At 44.1% G+C, this 23,696-nt stretch overlaps 1 protein-coding gene across 1 annotated transcript in view; it reads left to right on the top strand.

The window, feature by feature from the left end:
• LOC126235364 (uncharacterized) overlaps nt 1-23,696 on the top strand; it is a gene marked incomplete at its 3' end in the record, with an annotated part of 1,261,863 nt that overhangs the window by 553,012 nt on the left and 685,155 nt on the right. Inside the window, exons 18-19 of the mRNA XM_049944087.1 lie at nt 124-407; nt 13,357-13,374. Of these exons, the coding sequence (XP_049800044.1) occupies nt 124-407; nt 13,357-13,374 (302 nt within the window). The remainder of the gene's footprint in view (nt 1-123; nt 408-13,356; nt 13,375-23,696) is intronic.

Raw genomic sequence — 23,696 nt, 5'->3', positions numbered from 1 at the left:
GAGTCATTTTATATACTAGCGAAAACCTTATAAAATTCCCTACACATAGAAAAAAGTGAAGTGGAACTTTAATAGTTGTGATAAAAAGCAGTTGGAATAGGGCCCTGCGTTCGGTTGCTGCAGACCGCTGTGGAGACGTACGGGGAGCGCTCGGCGGCAGCGACGCCTCCTGCTGTGACGTCACCGGAGAGCGCGCAGCAGCAGGTGGCGGAGGCGACGCAGCAGCTGAGCGGCGCGCTGTGCCTGCTGCTGCGCGTCTGCCTCAGCCTCATCCACGGCGTGCACGACCTGCAGTACACCGCCATGGTCACCATCAACAAGGCCATCGACGTCTGCGTCGTGCACCGCCTGGCGCACGTCAAGGTGCGCTCCGCGCGCGTCCTCCAGCACCCCTGCAAGCCAGCTAGGTGAGTCCTCTCTACTGCTTGTGCGTTATGTACACAGAGGGCATTAACGCGCCTTGGGTTAAGATTCCACCATGATCCACAGAAAAATCGACAGTCCATAGACAATTATTCCGCAGGTAGGTAACATTAGTGTCACTAAGGATGTTAAAAAGTAAGTACACAGAGTTTTAGTGTGTTCAGTGGAGACAAAGTTTGCAAGTGGCACATTGGCCTAAACTTAATATTAATGGACATATTATTTTGCAGTGTCACTCGTGCAACTATACTAAAAACTTTTTACATTGGCTTCCAGTTTTTAAATAAATTGCGTCTATAGAACAGAAGACGTTGTCCAGATGCATGTTCGATTTAAAATTTTTCTTTGTAGCCATTTTATGTTATTGGTAACTCATCAAAAATTTTTGTTGACACGTGTTGAACTCCTTTATATATATATATATAATGTATTTGGCCAGCTATGGACCGCATACAAGACTTATGGTGTTTCTTTTTCTTCCGTTCTTCCCAGTACTCCTTCATTTTCTCGCCAACTGCTCGTCTCCGCTCATCTGTCCACACTCTCTTGGGTCGAGGTCTCGGCTCATCTTCTTCATAGTTTGCGTTTTCTATCAGCAGCCTGAAATGATTCCTTTCACGTATTATTTCTTCTGTAACATCTATTTTGTTGGCTTCTTTCTTGACTGCTTCTATCCATCCTACAGTTTTTTCAACTTACAAACGCTATTACAAATTTTCTTTGAAATCCGTGTTTCCTTCATTCTTTTGAAATGTCCACAAAATTTTATCCGACTCTTCCTCATTGTATCTGTGATCTTTTCTGTATTTTTCTGTAAGTCTTAATTTCTCCTTTTCATCCACCTGTTTTACTTATTTTTCTCAGGACCTAGAATTTTTGTTAGTGTTTTTGGTTCAAATGGCTCTGAGCACTATGGCACTTAACTGCTATGGTCATCAGTCCCCTAGAACTTGGAACTACTTAAACCTAACTAACCTAAGGACTTCACACACATCCATGCCAGAGGCAGGATTCGAACCTGCGACCGTAGCAGTCGCGCGGTTCCAGACTGTAGCGCCTAGAACCGCTCGGCCACTCTCTCTCTTTTCTCTAGTTCTCTTAATTATATATATATATATATATATATATATATATATATATATATATATATATATATATATATATACTCTAAGATGACGGAAGTCATGAGATAGTGAAATGCATACATACAGAAGACAGCTGTAGTATCGCGTACACAAGGTATAAAATGTAGAGCATGTCCAGAGCTGTCATTTGTGCATAGGTGATTATGGTGGCACGACGGGAATTAACAGATTTTGAACACGGAATGGTAGTTGGAGCTAGACACAAGGGACACTCCATTTAGGAAATCGTTAGGAAATTCAATATTCCGAGAGTTACAGTTTCAAGAGGGTGCCGAAAATACTGAATTTCAGGCATTACCTCTCACCACAGACAACACACTGGCCAAAGGCCTTCACTTAACGACCGGGAGCAGCTGTGTTTGCGTATAGTCGTCAGTGCTAATAGATAAACAACACGCCATGAAATAACCGCGGAAATCAATGTGGGACGTATGACAAACATATCGATTAAGACAGTGCAGCTAAATTTGGCGTTAAGGGGGTATGGCAGCAGAAGATCGATTCGAGTGCCTTTGCCAGTAGCTCGACATCTCCTTCAGCGCCTCTCCTGGACTCGTGACCGTATCGGGTGGATCCTAGACTACTGGAAAACCGTGACCCAGTCAAATGACAACCGACGTCTGTTGGTAAGACCTGATGTTAGGTTTCGAGTGTGTCACAGATCCCAGGAAGTACTCGAACTGAGCTGTTAACAAGGCACAGTGCAAGCTGGTGGTGGCTCCATAATGGTGTGGACTGTCTTTACATGGAATGTACTGGATCCTCTGGTCCAACTGAGTCGATTACTTACTGGGAATGGTCATATTCGGTAACTAGGAGACCATTTTCACTCATGGACTGCATGTTCCCAGACAAAGATTTAATTTTCTTGGATGACATTGGGCCATGGCACCGGGCCGCAGTTGTTCGCGATTGCTTTGAAGAAAACGTCGGACTGTTCGAATGAATGATTTGGCCATCAGTCGAACAGTTATGGGACATAATAGAGAGATCAGTTTGTGCAGAAACTCCTGCACCGACAACACTGGCTGTATAGACAGTATGGCTCAACATTTCTACAGATGACTTCCAGCGACTTGTTGAGACCATGCCAAGGTGAGCTGCTGCACTATGCCTGGCAAAAGAAGTCCGTCACGATTGCAAGAGGCGACTATTGGGAGGGCGTAAGTAGAGTGGGTTCTGTGTGAGGAAGCACTCTCCCAGTTCCCTCCCGGCCAGTTTTCGTGAATAGGATTGTAGTGACTTGCGGTCACCGGTTAGCGCAGTGAAAGAAGATTCAGAATTATTATTATTTGTTTTAAAAAAAGCAGGTAGCGTCTTGACTCTTGTTTGGCATCATTTGTCAATTCCCTCTGAGGAATCACGTCGTAAGCGGCCCTTCATCCCGCCCAAGGCAGCTGATACCACACAGTTCGTTCCATCCTCCTGCTGCATTGGCTGTTCGCCACTTGCGGTGGCCTCTGGTCCGGCTGTACCGCGATGCCGTGGCGCGTGTATTGGGCTTACAGACGCCGACATGGGAGGTACTCCGCCCCTCCTGCTCACCACACTTCAGGCAAATGCCAGGATGGTTCCTTTGAAAGGGCCCGGCCGATTTCCTTCCCCATCCTTCCCTAATCCGAGGTCAGCCGTGGTGGCCCATAGGTTCTAGGCGCCTCCGTCCAGAACCACGCGGCTGCTACAGTCGCAGGTTCGAATCCTGCCTATGGCATGGATGTGTGTGATGTCCTTAGGTTAGTTAGGTTTAAATAATTCTAAGTTCTAGGGGACTGATCACCTCAGATTTTAAGTCTCATAGTGCATAGGGCCATTTGAATCGTTTGAATCTAATCCGAGCTTGTCCTCCAGGAACGCTGGTGTTCTCATCCTGTTGGGACGGAAAGACCTACAGGTCCTCGCATCTGCCACAGAGGCAGACTGTGCTATTGAACTCTGCGACTGGTGATTATGGCGAGGTAGCAATCTCCCCACTAGCGACTAGTGGCTGATGTCCGTAGCGTGCAGGAAATATGCAACAAACTTGTGCCACACGTCAATTCGCTGCAAATAGGGAATCGAGTGCGAATGTCAAGTATGTCATCGATCCGTTTTACCGACTGTCTTACGAGCTAAACTGCTGTGGTATTTGTGGAGAGAAATAGTGTCGACGTCTTTCGTCATGACCACACAGGGCTTGCTACTACGAAGGTATCAGCGGTTTTTCTTCTGCTGTGCTTGCTTCACGAGTTTGTTAAAGTACGGAACTCGTTCGTAACAGCTCTTGGTACCATTTTTTTGCATTCGCCTTAGCCTTTCTTTTACCATTTAACGAAAGTGACGTGTCCCTGTTTGGCTGCTCCGACCCACAACATTCTGCTGAAGTCTGCTGTCTGGCACGCTAGAAACACTGATGTTGTGTTTTGTGCTGACACAATCTCGGTGGTGACATGTATTCACTGCGGCCGCCTTATGTCGACATTGCCATAATGAAGCGAGATAATTTCGCTGTTTGACTTCGAAACCTTTACCTGTGTTACCGTCCGATACAAGGTCGGCATGCAACACAATATTGGAAGGTATCCCTTGAGAATTATCGTTGTTTTTAATTAGTCTTTTTGTCCTAATAATGGCGGGTGTAGAATGCTGCCATTCTCCTAATGGTGCTACATAATAACAACACGAAAAATGTAAATTCAAGCTCTGCTGTTGCCTTTCACAGCTGTTACTTTATGCACGTAAATCTCCACAGATCGCTAATATCACATCTTTAATCTTTTTGCCGGCCGGGGTGGCCGAGCGGTTCTAGGCGCTTCAGTCTGGAACCGCGCGACCGCTACGGTCGCAGGTTCGAATCCTGCCTTGGGCATAGATGTGTGTGATGTCCTTAGGTTAGTTAGGTTTAAGCAGTTCTGAGATCTAGGAGACTGATGACCTCAGATGTTAAGTCCCATAGTGCTCAGAGCCATTTGAAGCATTTTAATCTATTTACTTTTTCGTTTTTATGTGCCGCGTGCTCGGCTGTGTTATGTTCCCGGGCCTCAAAACATTGTTCCCACTTCATTGTTGATTGTTGCAATGTTTACATCGCGGTTACCAGTGAGATATGAAACAATCGTGCTCCCATTAGTTCTTGTGTATTCGTTTCAGACAGTGCTCGTAACGTAATAAATTGCCTTTTGCTTATGTGAAACCATGCATCATTTACAAAGTGTTGAAGAGTCTGTGAAGATCAGTGTGCGTACTTACTTTGAGGCCACAAAAGAACAGATTGCCAGCAGTTCCGTACAGCAGCCAGTAAAGAGAACTTCTGAATGTCTCGGTATTAGTGAAAGCAAAACGAAGCGAATTTCGAGAGAATATAGAGAAACTTTATGTCGTCTATCACCAAGAAAGATTTCTGGCAGGCATCAGAAGTTTGTATTGGACGAGATTACGCAGTGTGTCATAAGAAGAAAAATCGAAGGTTTCTACGTGGAAAATCAGTTTCTAACAGTGTCAGCCGTGTTGGAAAAGTCGAAGACTGAAGTGGAAGATTTTCCTGATGTGAGAGAAAAACAGTTTGGCGTGCTTTTCGAAAATTGTGCTTCAGTTACAAAAAGTTCAACTAAATAACTAAAGCCCTGTGCTGATGGAAAATAACCAAGTTTTGACTTGTGCCCACTATTGCGTTTACACGATGATATCTTTCCATATCTTCGGACATACAAGTCCGAAGAAACGTTGCATTCTTCTGAAGAAGATAGACACCGCATTATCGTATTAAACCCTCATCTTCCTTCCCGCCCCCCCCCCTTCCTTGCTCCACACCTGTTATTCTTAAAGCCATGAATCGTATTACAGTTGGACTTTTCCGATGGAATAACATGTACTATACAATAAAACGCTTTGGAAAAGCACAAAAGTTCCAGGAAGGACTATTCCGATCTTTTTGCAGCGAAATGCGTGAAAGATTGTAGTATTTTAAATTCTACTACTCACCCAGATATTATCGTAGCGGCGAAGGAACATCTTTCGGGGATGTCGTCAAGGGCCTTGCAGCGCTGTTCCCATCGTGAAGCGCCGGCTGCCGGAGACTCAATCTGTTTGCGGCCACAGGGGAACATAAACAGTTGTCGGCTGGAGTGCAAACAGTGTTGGCCGCGACAGCTTGTTTGCGCAGCCGCGGGAGCGGTGACCAAATTTACGCGCCCTCCAGATTCATATTGAAATGAGGCGCCGTTGCAGCACGGCGCCCGCTGTCGTCGCAGCCGCGACAGGAATGGTGCCCTCCGCAGCGGTTCCACTCATCCCGACCGTCACAGTCAGCGATTAATACTTCGCACCCGAACGGTTTTGTTATACTCTTGCGCTGTCAAACAGTCAGGAAAGATAGAAAATGCTCGAGACGTCTAACTCTGTTCAAATGGTTCAAATGGCTCTGAGCACTATGGGACTTAACTTCTGACGTCATCAGTCCTCTAGAACTTAGAGCTAACCTAACTAAGGACATCACACACATCCATACCCGAGGCAGGATTCGAACCTGCGACCGTAGCGCTCGCGCGGTTCCAGACTGTAGCGCCAGTACCGCTCGGCCATCCAAGCCGGCTCTAAATCTGTAGTTCGTATTTAAATCAGTTCGCGTTTGACAGCTAATGGGCTGAACTGCTGACTTGGGCACTGCAACGGGAGGAGGCAGGTGTTGTCAGTCCTCAGTGTGTCGCCGCTTTCGGCGCGTAAGCACTCTCCCTGCCATTTCACTCGGTTAGAAAATTTTTTTGGATGCGAAAATATCACCTATTTCAAGAAAATACCTAATTCTGGCTCTACTTCGTACGGCGAACCGATTTTTGACACATTTGTAAGAGAAACTCCCCATCGTAAGCCCCTGAGATTTAGTGGTAAAATAGCTCAGTGGATAGCCCGTCAGAAACAACACAAGTCAGGCATCAAAACAGGAAGATGTGCAACATCGAACGAGTTGCGAGAATCACGGCGTAGTGGTTGCGTAGTCACGGCGTGGGACGGCTCAGCCGGAGTTCCGTGTTCAAATCTCCCTCGTGCCTCAATTTCCCTTTCTTTTTTTTTTCACAAAATTATGAACTTTCCGTCTGGTCATTGACGTGTCTGTTCTCCTTCTCCAGTCTTCGCAATTGTTGTACTTCACACTGGTTACAGAATAAGAGTCATGTGGTAAGAATATATTACGGTCGCAAGCAAATGTGATGAATAGTGAGAGGAGGCGAGATGCGAGAAATGAAAACAACAAATAAACTGGTGTGAACTATGTTACAACAAAGTAATTCAAGAGACAAAGCTCCAGAAAAAACGCAAGGGTCATAACATGTGATACTTGTGTTGAGTAAATTGGAGCTACGTACGTCTGCAGGTCTGTCCCCTACAACTCGTTGCAAACAGACGTTACAGCACGACACAAAATTGAATACAGTAAACAGACGTGTTAATGAACGTTCATAATTTTTTGAAAAAAAAATGTGGCAGGAGGAAGATTTGAGCACAGATCTTCTCCTTTGCAGTCCAAAACCCTGACCACATAACCACGATTCCGGGGCTACTCAAATTTGTTCGATGTTACACACCTTTAGCTTGAACCCTTCACAGTTCCGATTTTGCTTCTTTTTCACAGTTAGTTACACCTTCTTCCTGTTTTCATTCTTTATCTGTATACAGTCTTTAACGGGCTATCCACTGCGCCATCTCACCACTAAATCTGAGAGGGATGCGATGGGGTGTTCACTTGTTAGAGGCACTACAGTTGCACGTACGACATGTGAATTTCGGATGTTTTAGGTCTATTTTTACGACATAGACACACAAGAGGAAACACATACGCAGCATGTTCGTGTAGTACCGTTGTGCAGTCAGAGTTTCCTCAATGACTATCAGCAGTGATTTGAAGCCGTACCCGGTGGCTCCCCACTTCGTACGCTTGAACTAACACCACTCTGCCTCACAAACCTATAGAACAGTTGTACATCTACTGGCGACGATGGTCATTCAGGGTCGTTCACAACGGAATTTCATTGCTGAACACAATGCGACGACATTCTTCGACAGCAGTACGTGCTTTCCGTTAGAGGTAACACTCCAAACTCAGCCGTTTCTGTGGATGTGTTAATGGCAGCCTGCACATGGACAATAATTTCCTCGTCCGACTGCCGCTAGTCTCCGACCAATGGAGGGGGATGACACAGTGTCTAGCAGGGAGTGCGTAACTTCTTCTCGGATGGCAGCCGCTGATGTGAAATGCTTACGATGTGCTTGCTGCACATTACGAGGATCCTACTTTGTGGTAGTCGCGGCCGTCAGGAACTTTGGCGACAAGTATGCCTGCCCTCACTTCCCATGCTGTCCAACATCGGCCCACTGTCTCACCCAGACGCCCCGAAAATCTGGATATTGCACGATTCGACCAGCCGGCTAACTGGTGACCCACAATGAGATCTGTTTAAAAATCTGTCATATATTGATAGCACAGGATTACGCGGAATCTACCTGCTGTTTACAGCGATCACTCAATATCTGACGCCGTTCACGCTCCTTTTATACCCTATCAAGCCTGATAACAAGGCTAAACACGGGCTGTACTGCATTCTTCTGGCTGTTGTAACTATCACAGAGAAATGCATCTCTCATCATTAACATACCCTCCAATGTGTACATGTACGAAATTACATTACATCCGCCTATGTCTTCTGGGTTGTTCAGCTCTTTTGTCAAGTAGTGCGTATGTAGCAAACGCAATGCGATTCGCAGCTTCCGAAACATCCGTTGCCGCAGGTGGTATTTTGTTAGTCAGTAGATAAAAAAATATTTCAGTGTAACGTAAATTTTTGCTGATGGGACAGCCACAACTGTTATTTGTATTGTTGATGATTATATCGTCCGCGATAGCTGTTCAGTAATTTATTGACTGAAGACTTTAAAACGGCTACACAATACTCCAGTCAACAAATAACTGCACAAATTTGGCGCGTGTTTTAATCATGAGTATTTAAGTGTGTTGAGAAGTTTTAGAGACATGATTTAAAAGTTTGAAGTTGTTTCCCATCCCAAAAAATTCTCCTATTTCAAGAATACTGTAACTCTGGCGCTTATTAAAACTGGATACAGATTTTGAACATGCTTCGAGGCACTAAAAAGATCTCGAAATTTCTATAGTAAACCATTTTGTGATAGAGAAAGCCTCTGCTGAAGCGTCTGCCACTGGACTTCGTTAGCCGTCTCCCTAGCTTTGTAACAACGACCCCTTGATGAAACGTGCACCACTTATGTGGTTCTTGCCTGGCCTCGTTTATCAACCCTAGTTGGTAAGGGTGCCAGACTCATGAGCAATACTCAAGAAATTGTCTAAGAAGTGATTTGTAAGCGTTTTCTTTCGTGGATGAATTACCTTTCCTGAAGATTCTCCAAACGAACCTAAACCTTTTATCTGCTTCTTCTACAATTTGTTTTACGTACTCATTCTATACCGTACAGCAAAATTAAGAGATCATGTTTTTGAAACTCCTTCATTGTGTTCCACTGCAACGCATAAGTTTTAAATTTGGCTCAAAGAAGGGTATAACCTTGTAACATCACTTTAGGTGTCGTTACATGATTAAAAATGATTGCTGCAACTAATTAATCTCAGCCCCAACAATCGCATGCCTGTACAAGCAATATGGGTCTACACATTTCTTTTTTCATTCTTATATGCACGTCCTGTGTCCTGATTTCCATTTTTCACCCTTCCTGAAAGTGTATGGTCAAGCGTGAATGATTTGAAGGCAGTACCAGACGAACCAGAGAAGTGGTGGGTTTCTTAATCTTCTACCAAGCTAAACGGTGTTAGTGGAACGCAGAGAGCAGGAACAGGAGGACTTGGCCAAAGATGAGTAAAGCAAAACGTTTTCCTATCAGAGGTTGGCCATGGGCCTCCCCCACCACCTCGGGCGGTTCGGAGAGAGCTCCGCGCGATGGTTACAGGTTGAGTTGTTCTGAAGATAGTTAAGGGGGGGTAGGACGTCAAACGGGCCGACTTGGAGCAGGAGAGGCACCACAGGACATTTTAATTTCCACTGTCTATACTTTTACAAATAAATACATAAAACTTTATCGGCATGACCAGGAAGGATTCAGGATTCACTCTCACAGCAGTGGAAGTTCAAAACCAAAGCCAAATAAATTTTTTTACACGTGAAATTTCATCATTTTTTCACTTACTACTGGTTGCATTTGTTGCTGTAGGTACACTCTTCTTCGTACGTAAGAGAGATTCTTCGATGAATTTTGCACAGCATGCGAACAATACTCACAGGTGTAAGAAACTCTAGAATGTTCCAGATATATTAGAAACTGTGGTAAAAATCGATATAATTAACTATAAAATCTGAGTTTTTTCTAAACGTGAAGTTTAAAATGTAACACGTCATTCATTTTTTCATAAATTAAATAAATTATAGAGTTTCAGACACCTATAAGTATGGTTTGTATGCTGTGTAAAATTCATCGAAGAATCTTTCTTACTTATGAAGAAAAGTGTACCTACAGCAAGAAATGCAGCCAATAATAAGTGAAAAAATGATCAAATTTCACATGTAAAAAAAATTATTTTGTTGTGTTTCTGAACTTCCACTGCTATGAGAGTCAATCCTGAACCCTTCCTGGTCATACTGACAAAGTTTTATGAATTTATTTATAAAAGTGTAGACAGTGGAAATTAAAATGTCCTGTGGTGCCTTTCCTGCTCCAAGTCGGCCCGTTTGACGTCCTACCCCCCTTAAGCGACCAGACGTTCCCTCAGAACGTCTGCGTCGAACAAGGGACAAAAGGTATTTGAATCTCTTAATAATAATTTGTTAATCACAACAATTTCTTCTCCTAGCCATTTTTTGAATTTCCATATAGGTTCTGGTTACAATTTTTGGTTCAGTTAATCAGTGTTATAATAGCGTGATTTATGTTAGAAGCGACCACGCGGTCTATAGATTCAAAGCGCAGCCCAAGCCTTAAAATTTACTGTCTGCCATTTTATTTTATTTGTGCGGGACATTTTAAATTTGTACCGACCGTATATTCGGCAAGATGAATCGATTTGATTCCAAACGCTTTACGCAAAGATATGCAGCCACCAAAATCCTGCTCGATGCCAGCCACGAGGTGCATACAATTCTTCCCACTAATATATGCTGTCGACATTTTGTTTGACATGTGAATTAGTGCATGTGAATGTCTGTGTTACAAACTTGAGCAGTGACCACTTGCTTCCCAGATTTTCCCACACCACAGGACTCTACAGGTTAAGGCCAACGTGGCTTTTATTGTCGTATGAGAGAGCCCTAGGATCGTGTATAAATGTACCAGAAATGTTTTGTCCATCTATTGAATACAAAAATATTACTGTTAACATGCGAAATATTAGTCAAAAATAAATATTTTATCATTTGAAGCTATTTCTGTGTTCGTTAATTTATTTTCAATACATCTGAAAATAATGTCAAATTTCTAGTATTGATGATTCCGCTCCTAAAATCCAAAGTGCTTGGCTCGAGTTTAGCTAACGATACGTATCTTTCTCTGACTGCCCCATAGATTACCATTGCGTTATCCGTTGCGACCTTAATAAATTCAATCAGTGAAGTAATTGTTCCTAAAATTTAAATGGGTCTAAATCTATTTCAAATAACGGGCAAAACTATTCAGAGAAGGTTACGTCGCCAAAGAAAAATAAGAGCGACTATGGACAGGATATGCCATCATAGCATGCTGGAACAAAAGAAATAATAATAATCAAAAGAAGCTCCTGCTAGTAAAAGTAAGTAACCCTCCATAGGCTGCCACTCAATGAACAGTAAGAAAACCAATGGTGAGTTACAACCTTTCTCTGTAATTCTGCAAAAGCTTGGCGCCCTGTAAAGTCACCCTAGGCCTCGACGAAGCTTCAGGCAGCAAGGTGTCGACACATGCGAAAAAAGACCACACATCAGAAGTTCATACGACCAGTAAGGCATGTTATTGATGGCACATTGGCATCAAATTTTACCACAATTCTGCCCAAAGCGACCTTGGACGTGTCACTCAGTGGGAAGATCGTCACAGTCCCTCTTTCTCAGACTCCAACTCTTCTTTTGACCCCTGTATGATAATTGTCTGAATCGTGACGCCCCGAGTTGAAATCATGCCGTTTTCTTAAGAGTGGCCGATGAAAACATTGCACACAACGCTGCTCAGAATCGGCACGGATAGGCGTCAGGGGGTGGCATGAATGGGATCAATGAAACCAGCTCTCTCCCTGTGGCGTTGATTCCCACATATTTCGCTGTTGAAAATGGCAGTTCGCAGTGCGTTCTTGACACCCTTTGAATCTGCTGACACCTCAGTAAATTTCAACCCTTCTGTAAGGAAGGGGAGCTCCATCCCCATTGAATGTGATCACACACCTTCGGATCGCAGTTCGACTGCTGTTTATGCTATCGTGTAAACATGGGAACTAGTATGGAACGTTCAAAACCAGGCAGGCAGCTCGAATCGGAAGAATGTCAAGGCGTTGCCTACCTACAGACGCCTGGATTTATTTTACAGGCTGTCTCTGTACACGTTCAATTTTAAAATTCCCAGGAAGGTGGGCGTGTGCTCCGAGGATTTGCCGAACTGTGGGATCTTACAGCTTAGAGGGACCCTTTGCCGTTTTACTCACGCAGCCCCCCGTCACACTCAACCCCCCACTCACCCCCGCCCGTGTTAACGCCACAGGAGGAAGTGAAATAGGTTTGGAAATGCCTAAGCACCCTGTGCTGCTTCTGATCACGTTAAAATTTTGTCGAATGGTTTTGGACGCTCCCCAGTAGCTTCAACCTGTACACAAGCGCATAAATTGCATTCGAACTACGTTGTGTCTGGAATGTGACGGCCACTCATGAGTAAACCGCGTGATTTCACGGCTCGGTGTCGCGCACCTTACCTCCCTCGCAGAGGCGTCAAAAGGAGGGATGAAAAGTGAGTAAGAAGGGCTGTGACGACCTTCCCTTGTGTGACACGACCACGGTGGCTTTGGACAGAGTTGTGGTACCAATGTGACATTATGTTCTCCGCATGTGTCTACACCTTGCTGATTTAAGCATCTTTGAGGACCCACACATTTGTATCATTATGGAAGAACTTTGTACGTACTTTTGAGCCAAATTTCAAATTTAAGCGCTGCGTTTGTAGGCAACTACAGGGTTTAGAAAAAGAGTTCCTTTTATTCTGTCGCGCATTGTACTTCAGAATACTCCATATGGTTACTCTTCAATATTTTACTGTAGTTACCCTTTCCAACGATATGTCGAGCGCTCATTCGTCTATTCATGAACAATATACTACGTTTATTTACGTTCAGGTTCAACAGCCAGTCCCTGGCACAATCGTCCCTTGTCTGCAGGTCATCCTGGATTACGTTACCGTCTTATTCCAACGGAATCCTAGAATAGCCTGCGGCAGCCTCCTATGCTATCCATTAGATCACTAATGCGAGGGGCGTTAAAGAAGTATCGCAACACTTTTTTCAGAAAGCCGGTTGGTTTTATCCAGGATTTCAGTACACCATTTATCCCCCACTTTTTAGCTGCAACACCCTGTTTTTCATCAAAATTTCCATCCAGTGCGACGGCTTACAAAACCTTACTCGGAGGGTCTGTAAGCCTGCGAGCTACTACTCTACTGGCCGACTTCGTAGCAGACTTCTTGCTGCATTAATAACCTCCCCATCATCCATGTACTGCCGCCCGTGGAGTGTGTCTTTCATTGTACCAAACGAATGGAAGTCGGAAGGTGGGAGAGGGTGGATAAGGAAGAACAGTCCAACCAAGTTCTGTGAGCTCCTCTCGGATGTACAGACTTGTGTGAGGCCTTGCGTTTTCAGGGAGAAGGAGAAGTTCGTTCGCATTTTTGGATGAAGTCGTTTCTTCAATTTTCTGGGGGTAGCACAATGCGCTTCAGATGTGATCGTTGTTCCATGAGGAGGACTTCAAACAGAATAACCCGTTCAGAGTCCAGAACGCCATCGCCATGACTTTACCAGCTCAGGGTCTGGCTCTGAACTTTTTCTTACGAGGAGAGGTGGTGTGGCGCCACTCCATGGAGTGCCGTTTTGTTTTCGGTTCGAACCAATGTTTCATCGCCTGTGACGACGTTCGATAAATAATTATCACGATCATCCTCGTAAAGCGCAAGCAATTCCGTACAGATGGTCTTACGTTGCTCTTTATGCTCTTCTGTTAGGCGATGAGGAACCCAGCGTTCACTCATCTTTGAGAACCCCAACTAGTGGACTAGTGTGTCAGAACTACCAACAGACACATTGAGTTGAGCAGCGAGCTGTTTGATTGTGGTCCATCGATCACCTCAAATGAGAGTGTCCGCACTTTCCAACATTCAGTCACAGCTGTGTGCGACCGGCCAGCACGCGGGAGACGGTAATGGTCGGCCTTGTTGCGTTGATGACACGCTCTCTTCCAAAGACACGCCGTGCTTTTGTTCACTGCCAGCTCTCCGTAGACATTCTTCAAGCGCCTGTGGACGTATGTGATGCTCTGGTTTCCCCCTAAAAGAAACTCAGTGACAGCTCTCGTAACGAGCGAGATGGCACAGTGGTTAGACACTGGACTCGCATTCGGGAGGACGAAGGTTCAATCCCGCGTCCGGCCATCCTTAGGTTTTCCGTGATTTCCCTAAATCGCTCCAGGCAAATTCCGGGATGGTTCCTTTGAAAGGGCACGGCCGACTTCCTTCCCCATCCTTCCCTAACCCGATGAGACCGATGACCTCGATGTCTGGTCTCCTTCCCCAAACAACCCAACCCAACAGCACTCGTTTTGGAGTGGACCGCTGCTACAGATGCCATTTTAAAGCTTATTGTAGCGTCGCCACCGACCGAAACTCTCTGAAACTATACGGACAGAAGTGGTAATATTCCACGATGTCCCACAACAAAGTTCGCGTTTTATCAACCGAAACTGGCCAGGAAAGAAATGTGTTGGACTAGTTATTGAACGCCCATGGTATAAATTGAAAAGTGAAAACGCTCTATACATTCCTTCGGCGTTTGTCTGTAATTACCTTTACACACGTTGATTTTGTTCCGTTAAGAATGGCGTATTGAATTCTGCCTGCACGGTTTCCTGAAGCGAGTCAAAAATTTGATCAGATACACGGTAAGCAAGTAGTTTGTTCACATAATGGCAATGGGGAACTGTACTGAAAGTCTTCTGAAGTCTGGGAATACGGCATTAACATGCACTCCCTCATCTACAGCATTCTGAATCTCATGGACAAACAGAGTGAGCCCAGTTCCGCAAGAATATTTTTTCAGATTTCTGTTTTATAAGAGGTGATTACTTTATCAGTAAACACTTCCGGGCTAAGTTGCCGTGGTCGATCTGTAGAACTTCTTCTCCCTGACGTTTCGTTCTCAACTACGGAGAACATCTTCCGAGGTGAGTCGACGACTGGCTGCTAGCAGCTGGGGCCGCCGCTTATATGGAGATCGCAGGGGGCGCCACCACACGTCACGTGACGTCGATGTGCAGCTATCTCTGGCTATCGTCTGTTCTCTCGATTGCAGGCAATCGATTGTCACGTGATTGATGCAACGTCGACCGCCATATCTTATCCAATTTTAATCCTTCTTCTTTACGATTAAAATTGTATTGATGTTTGTGGATTTCAATTGCCCCTCTATACATACGTGTATAATAGTGCGACGTCCTCGCTAGCACGCTTGTTTCACCAAATTTTATTTCGTGATCTCCATCCTTAAAAACATGTTCCGCTACTGCCGATTTGTCGATATGTCCCAAGCGACAGTTTCTTTTGTGCTCCGTCAACCGTGTATTGATGCTTCTTTTTGTAGTTCCTATGTAAACCCTGCCACAACTACACGGAATTTTATATACCCCTGGGGTGGCTAGGGGATGACGAGCATCTTTTGTTGATCTTGGGCATTCACTAATTTTCTTAGTAGGTCTAAAAATGGTCTCTACCTGAAACTTGGCTAGTACTTTTCCAGTGCGATCCGTGATATTATGGATGAACGGAAGAAAAACTTTTCCAGCTGATGGTTGTTGCTGTCTCCTATTTTTAGGCATTTTTCTACTTGGGTGAAGTGCTCGGTTAATCTCGTTTTTCGAATAACCATTTTTCGCAAAGGCCATTCGTAAATGATTTAGTTCTTCTTGTAAGTAGCCTGGTTCACAAATATTATTGGCCCTATCCACTAGTGTTTTTATGACCTCCCTCTCTTGCCTAGGGTGATGGTTTCTTATGGAGGTAGCGATCAGTATGTATACCTTTCCTGTAGACCTTATGGCCTAAGGTCCCATCCGCCCGTTTGATAACTGATACATCCAAGAAGTTAAGTTGTCCATTCTTCTCCTTCTCCATAGTAAATTTAATCTTTGGGTTGATGCTATTTAAGTGTACCAGGAAATCATTCAAGTCTTCTTCCTCATGATTCCATATTACAAAGGTATCATCCACATACCGATACCACTTCGAGGGGCTTTTTTTGGCCGACTGCAGTGCTTGATGTTAAAAATATTCCATGAATAAATTCGCAATTGCGGGACTTAGGGGGCTTCCCATGGCTACCCCATCGATCTGTTCATAAAATTCACCATTGTACTGAAAATAGGTTGAGTATAGACAGTGTTGGAACAAGGCTACTATATCAGTAGGGAACATATCGGCTATATGGGAGAGAGCTTCATCAACTGGAACCATCGTGAACAAAGACACTATATCAAAACTGACAAGGATGTCATTAGGACCGACAGTAATTTCCCTCAATTTCTCAATGAAGTGTAGAGAGTTTTTAATATGACTCTCAGTTTTGCCTATGTAAGGTTGTAACAAAGTGGCAAGGTGTCTGGCTAGTTCTTGGGTAGGAGCTCCAATTGCGCTGACTATTGGTCTCAAAGGAACATCAGGTTTATGTATCTTTGGTAATCCATATAATCTCGGAGGATAAGCCTCCGTTTTACAAAGATACTTTTTAACTTCTGTAGGAATGGAAGACTGTTTTATCAGACGATTGGTGGCAATCAGCACATTCGTTGTGGGATCCTTTTTCAACTTCTTGTATGCGCTGGGTTCCAGGAGATCACTGATCTTCTTGTGATAATCCTTAGTATTCATTAAAACAGTAAGATTTCCCTTGTCAGCGGCAATTATAATAACATTCTTGTCTGCATTGATCTCCCGCAATGCCTTCCTTTCCCCTTGAGACAGATTGCTGCTGGGTGGCTTTATTATAGTTGCCGCTGACAAGGGAAATGTTACTGTTTTAATGAATACTGAGGATTATCACAAGAAGATCAGTGATCTCCTGGAACCCAGCACATACAAGAAGTGATTACTTTGTTTGTTATGTGGGAGGGGGGGGGGGGTGAGGTAGTGCAATGGTGAGCCATTCGCCACTCTGGCGCTTCGGTTCATACCCTAATGCCCACGTTTCGTCCCCACAAATAAGATTTTCTAAAATAGCAGGCTCCGTCTGAATGCGTTCCGAACTACGTTTAACTGTCTCGTACTGCGGGGTCTGCTTCATTTGACGCTATAAGCACGCTGACCTCTCGCAATGTGACGTCCAAATTTACTTGCACGACTGAGAGACCTCTGGCAACATACTCGCACGCTTTCAGTCATTTCCACAGTGTACTTAATATTTTACTTTACTTTATTTAGCTCGTCATTAAGATTAACAGAGCAGTATAGTTACAACCCAAAAAACTCCTGCCGCCCCTCGCTCAACTTTCTTTAAGGAATTGAACTCCTTTCTAAGAGGAACTTGTTTTTTACGCATCTCAGTCTTTGTAACGTCATACCTCCTGAACTTTGTGACTACAATAATGTAACTTTAATGCACATTGAGTGGTATACTTATGGTGATGGTGTCCACTACAGGTATTACGAATACAACAGTGAGTGAGGATTCATATGGCTTTTGTTTGTGTTACCCGGTGTACCATCTTCTGCTACAAAAACAGTGACGAAAGTTATTTTCGGAACATCCCTCGTACTCCTGTAACGCATCAATTATACATCGAACTACTAATTAAGTTTTTCTCAATTATCCCGATCATTTTAAAGAAATTAAATTTTATGGACAAAACTACACCTCACGCTGGTTAATTTGATACCCATTTGTCAGTTTCCCACTCTTTGCTTGGCTGTGAAAATCCGGATTAGAATTTTCCCCAAATCATTAATGAATTTTTCTTAGTTTTCATGATTAGTAGCAAGGAATTAAATATTATTTGCAAAGCTCGACCCCACACTTGGCAATTTGATACCACATTTGTCTATTAGCCATTCTTCGTTTGGCTGTGAAAATTCAGACAAAACTACATTGCGTAAATTCTAGCGAGCCTTGCTTCTGTCCCGACCAAACATTTCACCAAAATGAACACTTCTGAAAGACAGAAATGGCTTTACTCCCCTCAATAGCCAACACCTAGAAGGTAAGTATATGTTTTCCACAACGAAACATTATTGCTAAAAACTAATCCAGCATGTCATCATGAACTATTTACCTTGCACTATTTTTTCGACATGGTTGCCACCGACATTGAGAGATTTGTTGTAGCGTACAGTCAGGTTTAAGAAATCACTCTGATAGAACTCGATGCCTGCGATGCAACCTCAGCATTGGTGTCAAAATACCTACTCGAGAGAGTGGCTTTCAGTGTAGGGAACACTTAGACCTTCATCCTCTACACTTTGCGTTCCTTCTCTGAACATGCAACACCAGCGATCAACCATTTAACGAGACGTGACCTCTTCACCACACACGGTCTGTAAGCGTTCATGAATGACGGACACACTAGCTCCCAAAACGCATTCATTCCGCATAACAGTACGCACTTTCATTGCGACCACGTTGTTAGTACACATCGGTCTGCCGACGTGATATGTACTCGCATAATTTCGGACACGTCGATCCGCTAATACTCTCTCTTCTTCGGCGCTCCCCTGATGACCTTTCCGTCGTTGAACCAGCAACGGGTGAGGATTCATATGGCCTGGTGTGCTATCTTGTGTATCAAAAACACTTTCGGAACGCCCCTCGTACATTCTAAGTGAGAGCTCTTATTAATGACGTTTAAAATAGGCATGGGTAGATCTCAACTGCACTTTCTTTAGTGTAGCGTCAGATCAGTGTGAGGTTGTCTAGTGTTCACGGGATTATGCATGGGGCTGCGCTGGTAAAAAAAGACGGCGTGGTGGCGCGTCGCAGTGTGATGGACGAGCACGAGCGCACCCAACCCCAGCCTGCATGCAAAACGCACGCAGCCATCGCTGTCGCCGCGAGATAGGCTGCCCGCCACACAGACCGCGGCTGCGCTCCAGGCGCGCCAATAAATCTCTTCTCGGTCGGCTGCAGCCAACTGCAAAACGAACACACTTACACACCCGTCAGACTGTGTATGTGCGTCCAGCGGTTCCGCATCTACGGTCTAGCTAGCGAACGTGAATTATTAAAGCTATATCGTCGCGTAAATTACGATCACGGTTCGAAATAAATATCACGTACACTTATGACAGTTGTGGTCACTATCCCCTGCTTTGTTCAGGGTGTACGTCAAGAACATGTTGCAGCAACTGAAAAAGTGACAAGAAAAAATTCAAAATATTGATGTTCAGTGCAGTTCTAGTCGCCTCCAGATGTAGCAATAGCAGTTTGTTTGGTGATTAGTTTAGTGTTTTTCTCATGTGATTCTCAGAAGAAGTGAGTATTCTGCATGTATTTACCCGCTTTAGGTAAGTATTTGCATAACTTTTGAGCACTAATTTGTGTGACCCGATTTTGTGGCGTAAGTAAGTCAAGGGTTGTCGTATAAAAAGTAATTGTTCAAGATATACACTGGTGTGCATAACTTGAGAACTACAGTAACTCTCCCATAGTGCGTCCCTACCAAGTAATACAGCTCCGTGATACTTGGACCATACACAGAAAGAAGGGCCACAGTACAGTGCAGAAGATAACTGAATGAAATACGCAGAGAGACACACAGAAATGACACTTTTATTCAAGGACAATTATTCAACTGAAGTCATCGTAATTTGTGATGGTCCCTTTGATATTACAAAAGGCGGGACATAACTCTTAATTGAGTGTGTGATCGCCACGAACGGCAATGCATGCCCTGCAACGTGATCCCATGTTGATCACAAGGCTGGAACAAGTTGTTGTGGTAGGGCGTTCCATTCTTCGACCAGTACCGTTGCCAACTGCTGGATATTGCATGCGAGTGTGCCGCAGTATGACTCCCCATTGCATCCCACTCACGCTAGATAGGGTTTCAATCGAGGAACGGGCAGGTCAGCCCGTTCACCGAATATCATCTCGTCCCAGGCGCTTCTCCACCTGCACTGTTACATAGGGTCGCGCGTTTTGGTCCATCAAAATGAAGTTAGAGCCGAACGAACCCCTAAAAAGACGCACATGCATAAGGAATAAGTATCACAATAACGCTGAGTGGTGAGTGTGAAGTGTTAAATCATTTGGAGGTGAGTTGGCACATGCAGCACTATGCTCCCCACACCGCAACACCTGGACCAGCAAAACGATTATGTTCGACAACGTTCCTGGGTGCGTTACCTGTTTCCACTTTGTCCAATTCAGTGTTCGTCTAGAATCAATACTCATACTGAATCTGCTCTCATGCAAAAACACGGTGTGACCTCATTCCTCTTTGGTCCGGTCCCTATGCTCGTGGCACGAGTGCAAACAGTACTGCCGATCAGCGAGTGTCAACAGAACACAGCGTTCTGTTCCACCATCCCCATGCAGTCAGCGTGCCACTCTGGGACGTGAGATTGTGTGCCTTGCAGTCCTGTTAAATGTGGTTGCCCCTGCTGTTTAACATGACTCCCTTCTTGCCTGTCGCACAATGTAGTGGTCGTCTCCTGCTGCGGTTGACCATCGTCGACAACCTCCTCTCCTTCGCGCAGGAATGCCTGCGGTTCGGAACGTTCCCCGCGAACGTGAAACAATGTTGGGAGCAATAGGAAACTTCTGGGCTACACTCGTCACATTTCATCCTTCTTCTAATGTACCAATGATTCTTCCGATGAATCATCCAAATATTGTCTCCGGGCCATGTTGTAATGAAGAACACCATCACAGCACACTGTAACTGCTTGCTGAATGACACACACTGTCCTCAGACACAACCCACAGATACTAACTCTTCGTCATGGATATTGGCAATACTACACCTGAACTAGTGGCGCCAGTCAGAACAGTCTACTAATTCAATGGCGCCACGGCTCACAATGTAAAAAATGGTTCAAATGGCTCTGAGCACTATGGGACTCAACTGCTGTGGTCATAAGTCCCCTAGAACTTAGAACTACTTAAACCTAACCAACCTAAGGACAGCACACAACACCCAGCCATCACGAGGCAGAGAAAATCCCTGACCCCGCCGGGAATCAAACCCGGGAACCCGGGCGTGGGAAGCGAGAACGCTACCGCACGACCACGAGATGCGGGCACTCACAATGTACCTCTTTATTATATACGCCATTCGCGTATCTTTCAGTGGGGATTCAATCCTTCCCACCGCAGAATTAGACTCCGAACTCAGAATTCACTTTAACTTGTCTTTATTATCTCTCACACGTCTTGCATCTGAACGAGAGACAGTCAAAAAATCTAAACTTCAGACAAATCGGTATATAAAAGATAAAACAAAAACAAAACAAAAATCCTATGTGCCATCACCACTTTTGTACAAACTTTAATACAGCTATCAAGGATCATCCACTTCAAGTGTTGGCGATCGCGTTCCCTCTGATAGCCCTAAGTTAAATTTTCCATTGTCACCTTAACAGGCAGTGGAATTGAATATCGTCGAATAACAGTAATTAGTCCCGCTATGGGTACGAAGTCCATTTCCAAATATTAGAGTCACGAATATTACGGACAACAATAACTGTGTCCTCTTTTACAAAAGGCGTGCCGTTTCTCGTTCCTGGCTTTATATAACACCAATTTAGACTTAAACTCAGGGCACACAAAATCACAATTATTGTGCTACTGGCCCCGTAGTGCGTACTCAAATATATACACGAACATAAACCGCCCAACACTCAACTACCTCAAAGTGAGCGTCCCAAATTACATAATACCGCAACCGCTCAATAAAATTGAACCACAACGATTTTTGGAGTCTTGTGTGCACGACGAATACCACGGATCGCACTCTAAGCCCAGTACAATGACTGATTAACACCTTAAACATCAAATTCTACAAATATCGACCATAGTTTCACAGAAATTAGAGCGTAACTTTATAACAGCATGCTAGCCCGTTTCTTCCTACACCACGTGATCACTAATAAACATTTTCCACGCTGTTGCAGAGTCAAATAATTAATTGCTCCACATCGTTGATCGCAAACAAAATCTCTCCAGTCCTACGACTCAAAATAAACTTCAGTTAATTAGTTTAACGTACCCTACTTTCTCTCGTGGAACAATATAAATTGAGGCAGATACACTGCTAAATAACTCGGACGCACTAAGTTCTGATCGAACACACCAACTCTACACAAGCTCAATAATTCAATAAACCCTCTTGACAATATTCTCACACAATTTATTAGTCACGATCCCACCTAGATCCGCGATCAGTTGTCTTTTCCGATTACTGTTAGACATGATGAGCTTGCATCTACCAGCTCTAACGTAGGCTTCACTAGCAAGTCTCAAATCAGAACTGAACTTCTAAACCCCAAAAACCATAGGGGAACCACTTTAGACGATCACTTCACAACTCCATTGAATTTAACGGTTAAATACAAGTTCTTCGGCGGCCTTCGTCTTGTTGAATAGCGGCCAGCTCGATGTGATGATATCTCTGGCTCTGACAACTGATGTCTGCTACTGCCTGTGAGAGGAGACACAACGTGCTCGTTCTGTCAAGTGTGGTCGAAAGTTCGCTTTTCTGCAACATTTGAGCACGTAGATACTTTAGTTACATTACATACATACATTTATAGCCATTCATCACGTATTTAATACTTCGTAACCGCTAAATTAATATATTGAAACGAATCAAAGTCCATGACGGCACCCAAAAACTTTTATCCTGTCACACTTACTGAATCAGCTGATTGGTATTGGTATAACTTTTGCTAAGTTGCAGAACTTCATCGCGTACCGTTGTTTGATTCTTTGCTCCAACACATATTGTGACACAGTCATTGAGACTATTTTCTTAAGATCGATACAGACGCAACCACGGTTCTGAGCGAACTTACCTTGAGTGCGTTGCGAAGCCATATGATCTCTCCCCACCATCACCCCGGTCCAGTCCAAGCAGTGTGAGGTACAGTCGCTTCGTAATAAAATCACTTGCATTTCTTTATGAACATTCCATGTAGATAGGTAGAAGCAGTGTTGCACCTAGCGACTGATTAGTATTCCTTATTATATAGAAGAAAGTAGTTTCTTGATGGTCAGGGACTGCGCCTGTACAGGGACACAAAGCTGGCTAAAGCCGGAAATAAGCTCAGCAGAAATGTTTTCTAACGATTTAATAGTGTTCAGAAAGGATAGATTAAATATAATTGGTGGTGTAGTATTTATTGCTGTCAGAAGTAGTTTACCTTGTAGTGAAACCGAAGTAGATAGTTCCTGCGAACTAGGTAGAGGTTATATTTGACAATCGGACTAAACTATTAATTAGGTCAGTTTACCGATCCCTCTACTCAGAAGATACAGTTGCTGAACAGTTGAAAGGAAACTTGAGTCTCATTTCAAATAGGTATCCCACACATACAATTATAGTCGGTGGTGACATCAATCTACCCTCGATATGCTGGAAAAATTATACGTTTAAAGCCGGCGGCAGGCATAAAACATCATCCAAAATTGTACTGAATGCTTCGTCAGAAAATTATTTTGAACAATTAGTTCATGAGCCCACTCGAAGCGTAAATAGTTACGAAAGCATACTTGACCTCTTAGCAACACATAATCCTGGACAAACAGTGAGTATCGTGACGAATACAGGGATTAGCGACCACAAGCCGGTAGCTGCTAGGCTGAATACCGTAACTCCTACAACCATCAAAAAGAAACGCAAAGTAAATCTACTTAAAAAAAGCTGATAAAAATGC

The sequence above is a fragment of the Schistocerca nitens genome, chromosome 2 (genome assembly GCF_023898315.1).
Source record: "Schistocerca nitens isolate TAMUIC-IGC-003100 chromosome 2, iqSchNite1.1, whole genome shotgun sequence".
NCBI lineage: Eukaryota > Metazoa > Arthropoda > Insecta > Orthoptera > Acrididae > Schistocerca > Schistocerca nitens.
This window is presented reverse-complemented; position numbering and strand designations above follow the sequence as displayed.